The following is a 12205-nucleotide window of genomic DNA, read 5'->3' on the forward strand; positions in this document are numbered from 1 at the left end:
TCACGATTTTGATTGTTTTATCATCTTTTATGTTTGAATTGACACGTTTTAATGCAAATTGTTTATATGCGTTCGGTGGCTTTTTCGCCCTCGATAAACACGTATTCATGCCATAGTTAAGATGATGAAAAATATACATTTGAAAATGTATCTTTTAAAACATTTTTGATTCCTAGAAGAATTGTGAAGTGTCTGACGTATGAGATGTGGGCTAAGCTTCTGGCCATTCTACTCTGGGGCAAAATAAATATTCGGCCCACATTATTCCAAAATCATATTTGCAACAGTAGACGCCTGTTTAATTTCTAATTTCTAGACTGGTTGGTAGGTCGACGGAAGAGCCGAAACGCAGATATATTTTAAAACATTGAGGCAGGCTATTCCGTCCACGGCTATAGAATGCCAAACGCACGGTCTCGTACGTTTGAGACCTTTCGGAAAATTTTTCAAAGCCATTTCTCTTAGAAAGTGCATCGAAATATTCAAGTACATTGAGCCAATTAAATTAGCATTGGAATATTTACAAAAATTCACGACCGTTTGGCGCAGATTGTGGATTTCGTTTAAATACTTCAGATGTATAGCTTTGAAGAATTTACCCTGGATTTGAGAGAAGTTTTGAGGGCAAGTAAGCATTTTTTTCTATGAAGACGACCTATTAGTACTGAAGGTGGCTAGGAAAATCCATTTAACTGTGATCTGAAAAGAAATGAAAGCATCACATCCCAAAGTGAACGGGGACATTTTGTTAAAGAGAGCGCGCCTTAAAACTTCAAAAACTCCAGAGAAAACTATTGAAATCTCGAAGGGGTGATTCACGTCGTGAGTTAGGACAGATTGTCAGACATGTCCAAGTGATAGAGCAGAAGTTTGATCGGATGGAAAGGTCACATTGATCTACCTGTATGTTACACGTTACAGGGAAGCAAACTGAAATGAGGAAAAGCGCTGATTAAAATAAGCGAGGTACGGAAGGGATGAAAAGGGGGTTCTCATCCATCCCCATTTACTCTGAGCCGCAAAATTGCTTCCGAAAAAGAGCAGAATTTTGTGGATAGGAACACATTTTCTCTTTGTCGCAATTGTTACCGTCCACGATATTGTGCGAAGTTTAAATTTAAGAATAAGAAATCTGTCTTTCGCCGAGATTACAAACCAAAAAAAATTATATAAAAGATTAAAACACAAAATAATTGTCACAAATGTTTGTAAATTGTAAGAAGGAATTAAATATTTTAAGGCGAATGAAACTATATGACGAGAGGTCTGATGGTTTTTAGAGGTTCTCGTGACGGCGTTAAACTTAACTTTCAATGATGTAAAGTGTTTCTTTGTTTTAAAAGATATTTTTCCTGAAATATTTACACTATCTTATAGTTTCAATTCTTCAAAAAATATCATCTGGCGTTTATCTCATTTGAGATGCTTCGGATTCCTGACCTCAGTAACTTTAACAGTACCAATTTTCGAGCACGAAATGAGGATTCTTATGAAAAAATGGTAAGCTAATTGGAAGGACATGATACATTCGGCACCAGCTTTCATGTCAGGAAGTTTTCCCTGCTAAGACACTCGTGCTTTGTACAGAGTTAAATATGTCTGAAACCCACCCAGATCTGGTTGATACTAGATGACTAGAGATAACGTCAGCCACTTGACAGTGTCTGCCAATTTCAAGCTGAAAACAAGGACGTCTCACTAATATTAAATGTAATGTGACATCATTTAATTCTATATCCGACAATGCACCTCTGATGATAGTAACGCGCCACTTGTTACTGAAGCATCAGAGCAGCCGTGGAAGTTCAAGCAACTTTCCCATGACGTGAAGGTGGAGGATGAGAATAGAAGTATAATCGTAAACTTGGTCATGTTCTTGTTTTTCTTTTTTGTTCCCTTCTTTGCCTGATACTGGGCCATTCACTCTGTCTCTCGGAGTTTGCACAGTACTTGTGGCCAGTGAGAGAGAGAGGGACAGGCACCCGCCCCAACTTCAGCCTTCATTTTTGCCTGCGAACTGGGGCACCTCCTACATTCGAAATCCCATTCTCGCGTTCGACGTTTGGTTTTTGGGCCGGGAAAGGGCGCCGAGAAGTGCAAAGAAAGCAAAACAAGGGATTCTCGATACATATCAAGATGATCCCAGTCATGAGAAAAACCAGTCCGAAACAGAAAAGACGAATTATGTCCGTTTAATTGTTTGAGAAAGAAAGAAATTTATTTTTATAGCCCATAAACGTCACATAAGTTGAAACTCTGATTTAATAAAATAGTTTACAGTGAGTGGCTATCGATACATGGGCACATTGGTACAGCTAGTCTGCACTGTATTTTTGTTTACACTTTGTCTACAAACGAGAATGATCTCACGGTCACGGGCGCATAAATTCTGCCGGTAGACACAAAATCATTTCCAATCGTAGTGATTTATACGAAAACACGCATCAATCCACTGCCATCAAGTAGCTGTGAACTTTGTAGTGTACTAAATTAAATCGATAGGAGAAACGTTTCGCCATTGGCTGTGTTTCCAATCTTCGGACCTAATCATCTTTTAAATGTCGTAAAGAAGGCAGCGTGTAAAGTTGGCGATATTAGCGCTGGAGATTAAATATAGGCGGTAGAATACGAAATTTGCAACCTTGGGTTTCAGGGGTTTATATACAATCCATTGAAGCACATGTAGCAAGATAAAGCTGAAGAAAGGATTCCCACTAAACTCTGTCCATAGATACTTGGCACCATATGCAGTAACAAAAATAGACAGAAATAGTTTACAAAAAAATCTCATGGTTCCCATCCTATTAAATTTCACATTCTGAAAACTTGGCATTATTAGGAATAAGTTACAACTGAAAGACTTAACGCGGACAGGCTGCTATTTATGTATGGTGGTTATAATAAATCTGATTACTTTATCAACAATGGCACAATCTAAGTTATCTAAAGCATAGTTTGGTCAAGAACTTACAGATTTATATATTGAATTTACTATTGATAATAACAAATAGGTGATATGTCAGATGACAAGCAGCCAATGTTTACAAAAAGAATTTCGCATAGGGCAGTTGGAAGGATATTATAAATTAGTTTTTTCTTTAAAAGTGGATATAAAACCGAAGAGCAGCTAAAATGTGATTCAAAACAAGATAATGTGGCAATACGTAGTATAGGAATTCACCAAAACAAAAATACCTAACTAGCCTAACACAGACATAAAATGGTGAGAGAAATCTCAATAAAACCATGACTGAAAGGAAATCCACTACCTATACAATCGAATGTACAAAAAACCCTCTCTAGTACAGTATTGATATACAATTTTCGCATTGCACTTCATACATTTTTACATAAGGAAACAGCTTCTTTTGTTAAAAGACAGACAATGTTTTCTGCTAAATATTATAAATGTGAGATATTTAAAAGGTGTAGTAAATTCTACTGTTAGCGTTTGGCAACAAATCTGTGACACATTTTAAAATTGTCCCACATTTAATTCAAGTGTCACAGGAATGTACGAAATGGTGAGGTATGTGTGGCCATCTTGAACAGACTTCAGGGCGTCAAAGCAGAATGAATGATGAACAGTCTGAGGTGAGGGCCCAGGAAATACAGCATCAACATAGGTTGGATTTACAAAGATGTCTGTGAGTGTTCTGATATCCCTGCTGGTCCACTTTCAATAATTTGGTGCAAACGGACTAGAGGGCAGTTTCGCGAAAGATTTTCTCATTTCGTTGACACTTTTTACCTGCAAGGCAAGCAAAAGAGCAACAAACAAAAACTTGTTCAGTACAGTAATGTACGGAAGTAAGAATAATCAAAATTCAATTGTACCAGCATGTTAATTTAAGGCCCAAAAAGAAGGTTGATGAATTGTAAAAAGTAAAATAAAACATTAATATTTACCACCACATCACTGCACCACACAACAGTTGCGCATATTTCTATTAGGTTTACCTGCCCCAGCAGCTATTCGAAAGAACAGGAAGACAGGCTAGAAGAAGAAAAGAACATGTCACTCAGTTAATGAGACATTTCAAAATACTACAAGCTGGATTTCAAGGAATTAGTTGGGATAACTAAATGAGATTTATTTTAACAAGTGGGAAATCAACAAGCTAAACTACTTATTTCAATGTGATAACTTTAGGGGTGAGTTTGGTGTTTTGGGGAAGGCATTATTAATTAAAGATAGTTAATGATAAGTTATTGCTTTGCATTTTTTTCTTAAAGCATTGCATTTCTAATATGTCCTTTATGACCCTCAGCTCCATCATGAAGTGTGAACAATCTGTATGCAAATGAGGCCACAAGTCATAGACATGCAGATTGGTCACATTTCATGATGGAGCTGAGAGATAACAGGGCCATGAAAATGCAATGGTTTAAGGAAAAATACAGTATCAATAACTTACCATTAACTATCATTAATTACTTCCTATAAAAATACACAAAATTATGAAGTATATAGATAGCATGAATGCTTTTCCCGCTCAGGTTTAGAGGTTATAAGTATAAGGAGAAACATGAAATATTTGAGGGAATCTGAGAGGAAGTTTCACTTAGAGGGTATTATGAGCTGCCAGCAGAAGTGGTAGTTTTAAGTTCAACTGCGACACTTAAGAGAAATTTGATTAAGTACATAAATGAAAGGGTGTGGAGGACTATGGTCTGGGTGCAAACTGAAGGGACTAGGCAGAATATCAGGTTGGTACAGATTAGATGGGCTGAAGGACCTGTTTCTGTGCTGTATGTTTCCATGACCATAAGACACAGTAGAATTAGGCCATTCAGCCCATTGAGTCTGCCCCACCAATCCATCATGGCTGATCTCGGGTCCCATTCAACCCCATACACCCGCCTTCTCACCATATCCTTTGATGCCCTGACTGATTAGGAAACTATCAACTTCCACCTTAAATATACCCTCGGATTTGGCCTCCACTGAGTGCATTCCACTGATTCCCTACTCTCTGGCTAAAAAAATTCCTCCTTACCTTTGTTCTAAAAGGTCACCCTTCAATTCAGAGGCTGTGCCCTCTAGTTCTGAATAACCCCACCATAGAAAACATCCTCTCCACATCCACCCTATCTAGTCCTTTCAGCATTCGGTAGGTTTCAATGAGATTCCCCTCTCCCCCCCCCCACATTCTTCTAAATTCCAGTCAGTACAGGAACTCGCTGCAGAACCACCTTTTGGTCTATTGAATGTGGCAATAGATGCAGGGAGTCAGTTAACACACTAGGCATCCTAAAGATTAAGGATAAAGATGATCTTCATTTGTTTCATGTGCTTGAAATTATGGAAACATGCAGTGAAATGTGTCATTACGGCAAATCGAATCAGCAAGAATTGTGGGGGCAGCCTGCAAGTGTTGCCATGCTTCCAATGCCAGCAGAGCAAACCTGCAATTTACTAACCCTAACCTCACAGTTTGGGACTGTGGGAGGAAACCAGGGTATCCAGAGTAGACCAACATGGCCATGGGCAGAACGCACACACGCCTAACAGAGAGCGCTAGGAATTGAACCCTGTTCGGTAACTTCTGGCACTGTAAAGTGCTTGTCTCAACTGCTAAGCTATCGTGCTGCAACGGTGGATTTGGCTTTTGATTTGGGACAACCAGGCAGAAGTCTCCATCGAAGGACTTTACGTGCTGAAACACACCAGGAACCTTTTAGCAGCAGCACAGGCAGTGATATTAATCATTACATAATACTTAAAACAAGTTGTAATAATTTTCCATGAGACAACAGGATAAGACATTGGAAAGGCTTTATTGCATGTAAAATTAAAAAGCTATAAATTTCTCCAGGTTTACCTCAGCCTGGCTCTCATGATGACCTAAAATTAAAATGAGCTAACATTATAGCACGTGCACATAAATCTTATTGAAGCTCAGGTCTCCCTTGGTTTATTAAAGTCCTGTTTCCCAGCTGCCTCATATAGATGTGTTGCTCCTTCCTCTTCTTTCTTATGCTCCCCTGATACTGCATCCTAATTCATGCTGAAAGTAGACAAGACCATCTGCTTATCAGCTAAAAGGGGAGAGGCCTAAAAGGAAAAGTGAGAAGAAAAGTAATAGAGAAAGGTGAGAAGGCGAGAGGATAGTGAAAGAACTTATGAGCAGAAAGAGGACATACAGAGCAAAGGGTAAATAATGAACACCCATAAGGAAAGTGTGAGGGATGTGGGGATGAGTGGAGTTACCAAAATAGAAGCAGACGAAGGAAGACTCAAAATATTGCAGCTGGAGAACAGTGATACCAGTGAAAGAGGTAAGAGTGAGATGTGGGACATCCAGAAGCCAAGAACATAATTGGGGAAACAGAGGGGAAAGTCGAAAACATTAGCTACATAACGAAGGGAAAGGTAGATGAAAACAATCTTTTGAAAATTTACCATTACTATCATCTTTCAGTGAAGGGGTGTAAGAAGTTGTGCGTTTTTCTTAAATGGTTCCGGGCCTGAAGAAGTTTGAGAAAGACCCAATACCCAGTCTTGTTAACTGTAACAAAAATGAATCAAATATCTTTGTTACAGTTAATAAGACTGGGCATTGCTTTGAGCAAATCTTTATGCGAATGGGACAGATGTGGAGACAGCATTTAGACACAACAATCATTACTTTTTAGCCCCGATGAAGGGTTTTCAATCTGAAATATTAACTGTTTTCTCTTTCCACATATGCTGCTCGAATGGCAGAGCTCTTCCAACATTTTCTGGTTTTTGTTCAGCTTCCAGCATCTGCAGTTTGAATTGTGTCCTACGACTATTTGGTAGTGCTGCCTCTGAGTGGCTTTCAGTTTTTTCACAAATTAGATCAGTGACCTTCCTTTCAAATTATGCTGCCTCATTTGATAAAATCTTACAGATAATACTGCAGCCACTTCTCTAATAAATTATACTGAAGTATACCATTTAATGTATTTAATAATATAATAACCATGGACTGGGTTCAAATGGCCTCTGTTATTGAGAATCAAATAGTAATTTAATCTTGAAAAGTATATTAGCACACCTCTTAAGTAAATGTTCTCCAGTTTTCTTTTCTTTATCTTGCCTCTTTTGTTTTTAAGCAATTTTGTTTGAAACATAAATTATCCAAATTACCTCATTAACAATAAAGTTATGTCAAGTTAAACTATTTCTCTTACAAGTAAGTTCTTCTAATTGTTCAATGACAAAGTTGTTTTGTTAGAAAGACAATGTGAATCTAATGATGTAGCTCTAACTCTTAAGACCAATTTGGAGTTTACATAATTGGAGGCAAATATTTATCTTCAAACATATGCAAGAGTTTTGGATGTCAGAAGTATTCACCTCTGCATATTTAGTTCACTAACTTCATTGGAACCAGGTGTAAAGGAGTGAGAACTTTTGATGAACAATACTCTTTCATGCATTCTTTCCTAACAACTACTCCTCTAGATTTTCCATTCCTGATAATTCTACTTATGCAATTGAGGAAGATGGACAGATCTGGCCCTGGCTCGAATTAAGTTCTACCTTTGGCTATCTAATTGCAGCCTAACCAGCTACTTTCTGAGATAATGTAGCACCTTCTATTGGACAACGGTGCACTGTGTTGATTATTTCCATTTCATATCATCTGCTGTAGAATCACTTTCCTCCTGTGCATTAGTCCTGTGTTTATAATTATGACTAAAATTCCACATTTTGCTTTGGGCTTTGAAAATTGCCTTGTTGACCCACAGTGCAAGTCCCATTAATGTGCCTTTTCCAGTGCCATTCAGTATCCAGGACCTTTTGCAACAATTTGGAAACTTCATGTTGATGTTGCAGGCAAATCTGCCCAACTGAAGCTGTTATAATCAAAGAGGACTTGACAGCCACCTGAAACTTAATGTGAAATGGGACACAGCCACATCCACAGATATCGTAAAAGTTCTCCCGTGGTTCCAGGAAACCAGAAGAGTATTTCTATCCTCAGCAGATTTTCACATAGGAATGCTGATTTGCTGTTAAGGAGAATTGATCAAGTTATTTCACTGAGTGGAACCAGCCTACTCCTTATATCAATAAAACCTACCACAAAGCAAACACATTTGTTCTAATTATGGTTCAGCATAGTAAAAGTTCCTTTCTTTTGACCACTTACTATACAATACATTTACATAAATTATTATACCATTAATGATTTTTTTTTGCAATAGATAACTTAATTTTTCAATTACTATCTGCAATTATCCCATAGTTAAATTCTTCTCACAAACCTGCATGCTAATTATTTTTCTCTCAGGCATATAGGAATTTGTTCAAATGCACCGTCGGTATTAACTTTTCACTTTCATGTTCTTGATAACCACATAAAACCCAAGGACAAAAGGAAGAGGTTATGGTGCAAATTAGCAACCCAGGACAGACTGGCTGCACCAAAAATTAAACTGGACAGCACTCAGCATAGAATCTTGCTTTAGACGGCAGCTTTTGGAGTGTGCAATTAAGAAAATTTAACTCATTAGGTAGATCTGATAAAATTATAGGTGAAAAAATAGTTTGAAAATACATTTTGCATACTTTCAAAGTCTGTTGCTCTAAAATGTAAAGTCCCTGTCATTGCCTAGAGAAGTATTAGGTAATTGCATTCCATAATCTTAGGTAATCAAAAGTGGGTACTTGGAAAGATTAAGGACAGATCTGCAGCACTCTCTTACACAGTGGTGATTGCATCTGACATCATCTGGAGACCAGCTGAGGACAGCAGAGTTAATTGTTTGAGAAGAAAGTTGACTACTGCTATCAGAACCACTTCCTGCAATCTCAGAGTCAACTCTACAATCACCAGAGAGGAGGCCCCAGAACCTGAGATTGTTTCACAGCCACAATTTTCATCAGTCAAGCTGAGTGATCCCCTTGTCAGGAAAGACGTTATCCCACAACAGTAAGAAATCCTCCACAGTGATTAAATCTTTAGGCCTGAATAGAATAAGTTAAAATTGACTATGCTGTGGATATCTGTGTATAGTAGTTGTATTATATAGTATTCTGTGTATATAATTGAGATGCACTTTCTATTAAGTTGGAGTTTATAGCTAAATAGGGAGGAGTGTGGTATATTTAAAACTCAAGTAACATTTGAGTAATCTTTTATATATACATATATTTGTTAAGCATTCTTGTTCACTTAAATAACTCATTACGGGTTATATGTAAAAATACGTGAATTGCATACATCATCATGCTACCACATAATATGCCTTGCTTAAAGTAAACGCGAACTTAGTCCCACATTCATAGATACCCATGTCTTCCCTTGAATTAACTTAATGCTTTTAAGTTACAAAACATGACGGAAACAAATAATAAACTCCAAAAGGTGACAACACAAAAGCAAAGGTGAACTGTGGTGGTGGAGGAAGTACAGCGACAGGAGAAGCAGATGAGATATGCCAGAGCAGTGACTCAGGCAAAGCAGCGACAGCGGACAAAAAGAAAATTCAGCTGGAAAGACTTATGGGAAACAGAAGGAAGAAAGATTAGCTTCCATATAAGCACGGTTTATGATGTTCTCCCAGCTCCTAAAAATCTGACCCAGTGGCTCGGTGAAGATCCAGCTTGTCCACTCTGTGGAAGAACAGCAAACCTCAAGCACGTCCTCTCATCTTGCAAAGTAAGCATCACTCAAGGGAGATATACATGGAGGCAAAATCAGGTCCTCAGATACTTTGCATCCATTGTGGAGAAGCAAGGGCTGAATAACAACTCTAAGCCCCATCTGACTGGAAGAACCACCATCCCCTTTGTCCAGCAAGGACAGACAGTGCCAACCTCAGTGACACGATTGGTGTCAGGCATACTGGAGCCTGCTCGTGACTGGAGCATGGCTGTCGACCTTGACAAAAGGCTGATATTTCCCCCGGAGATAGCCACTACCACCCTCAGACCAGACTTGGTCTTGTGGTCCAGCAGTGAAGGCTGTAGTAATCTCAAAGCTCACAGGGTCCTGGGAAGATGCCATCTGCGAGGTGTATGAGCGGAAACACGTGAGATACGCTGAGCTGGCCACAGTTGCCAAGCAGCGTGGATGGAAAGTGCAGAGTTTCCCAGTACAGGTTGGCTGCAGAGGGTTTGTGGTCAGATTGCTGAAGGGATTGGGAGTCTGAGGCCAGGGCCGGTGGCAAGCTATAAAAGAACTCTCGGAGGCAGCTGAGCGAAGTAGTCACTGGATATGGATAAAGAGGAGTGACAGCAGCTGGGCCCTAAAATGACCCATGGGTGGCCAGATGTGAAGGGAGGTGCACTTAGGACGCTGGGTCATGCTGTTGCGCTCTCTGGAGATGTAGTTGGCTTAAATTGACAGAACATCTAAGAAGGGGGGTGCCCACCTGATGATCCCCAGGAAGCATCTGCCACCCACCAAACCCCACCTCAAGATCTCTACGCTATGACCCAAATTAGGATCTGCTTATCAAAGGGATTGAAACATCTAGTCCTATGAGCTCGGACAATTATATTGAACTGCTTTGTGAGAGTATATATATTCCATTGCCGTGTGAGCTGGATTGAGTCAGCTGAAGGCTGAAGACTGAAGAAGACAGCCTGTCTTGGGATTAGGGCAGTGGGTGTGTGTGTGTGTGTGGATGGGAGGGAGGAAAGGGATTTGTTTTGCTGTTTTTGTTTTGTTGCTTGTTGTGTACTGTTTTGTTGAGCTCTGTGTTGTTCTGCCGAGCATTGAGGGCATTATGTTGGCATTGCAACGTGTGGCTACATTTACGGGCTAGTCGCGCGTGGCACACCCTTGGATGTGTTGGTTACTAATGCAAATGATACAATGAATAAGCTTGAATCTTGATTCACCATCATGGAATTGTTCCTTTTCAGTTTCAGTAAGTGATTATAATTTCATAATTTGAATATCCTTTTGTAGAGAATAAGGCAATAGCGTTTGACAAATAGAAAAATCACAAGTGATCTGTAAAAACACAGAGGCTCCTATTTCGTGGGTTTGGCCAGCAGACAGGTTTTGGTAAATTCGGCACACCCATGTGGATTTGGAAAGGTCTTGTCCACTGGCAGAGCCCTGCTGGCAATCTCCTGGCTGCACTCTTCTGCTGGTCAATGCACGGTCTCCCAACAATCAGGAGCTTGCTCTCACCCCCTAACACTTCAGGTCCCAGGTCCCAGGTCCCAGGTCGGTTTATTTGCTTCGCGTGGTTTTATTTTTTGTTTTAATTTCTACTTCTTCTTTAATCCTTAATTTCTATTATAATAGATTTTAATGTTTCTGAACCAAGATACACTGATGCACTGACAACTTCGCTATGTCAAATGTAGCAATTAACATGACACTATTACAACTCAGGGCATACCAGAGTTTGGAGTTCACTTCTGGTGCGGTTCTGTAAGGAACACAACCTCCCCGTGGAATGCATGTGTTTTCCCCTGGTGCTTTGGTTTCCTCCTACAGTCCAAAGATTTACTGGGTAGGTTAATTGGTTATAGTAAATTGTCCCGAAATTAGGTTAGAGCTAATTTGGGTTGTGGGGTTGCTGGGGCGGTGTGGCTTAAAGGGCTATAAGGGTCTACTCTGCATTGTATCGCTAGGATAAAGTAAAATAAATAAACAAATAATAAACTTCCTCGCCCTGACTTCCACAGTCAGTTCCTTGGTCTTGTTGATATGGAGTGCAAGGTTGATGTTGTGACACCCTGTGATAGAGTGGCTGCCCCCAGCTGCTCCAATTCTTCCATATATTTCAAAGACACATTAGTTGGTAGGTTGCAAAGCACAAAACACTGGAGGAATCAGCAGGTCAGGCAGCATCTATAGAGGGAAATGGACAGTTGACGTTTCAGATCAAGATCTTTCACCTGGACTCAGAGAAAGTGAGGGAGGGGGGAGCAGGGGAGATAGCCAATATAATATGGAGGAGAGAAAGGGTGAATCAGTGGGTAGAGAAAGGAGAATGGGAGAGTGGGATTGATGTCAGCAATTATTAGTAAATGGTGATAAGGGTGAATCAAGATACAAAACAACTGTCAGAACATGTTAAAAGGAATGAAGCATTTCAATATCAGCCATATTTTTGATGCATTAACTCCACGTGGAGATGGGATATTGAAAGGACAGATCTGTAGCTGCTCACAAAAGAAGCACCACCATTTTCTCAAGAATAACTCAAAGTGAACAAAACCCACTGGCCTATCAGTAACGCCCTCTTCTCCCGAGAGAATAAA

General features: G+C 39.6%; 1 protein-coding gene across 1 annotated transcript in view; it reads right to left on the reverse strand.

The window, feature by feature from the left end:
• Window positions 1–2176: 2176 nt before the first annotated feature.
• LOC140185756 (inositol polyphosphate-5-phosphatase A-like) overlaps window positions 2177–12205 on the reverse strand; it is a 481074-nt gene continuing 471045 nt past the window's right edge. Inside the window, exons 15-16 of the mRNA XM_072239377.1 lie at window positions 3910–3997; window positions 2177–3751 (exon numbers count right to left, since the gene is read on the reverse strand). Of these exons, the coding sequence (XP_072095478.1) occupies window positions 3917–3997 (81 nt within the window). The 3' untranslated portion in view covers window positions 2177–3751; window positions 3910–3916. The remainder of the gene's footprint in view (window positions 3752–3909; window positions 3998–12205) is intronic.

The sequence above is a fragment of the Mobula birostris genome, chromosome 21, assembly GCF_030028105.1.
Source record: "Mobula birostris isolate sMobBir1 chromosome 21, sMobBir1.hap1, whole genome shotgun sequence".
In the NCBI taxonomy this organism is placed as follows: domain Eukaryota; kingdom Metazoa; phylum Chordata; class Chondrichthyes; order Myliobatiformes; family Myliobatidae; genus Mobula; species Mobula birostris.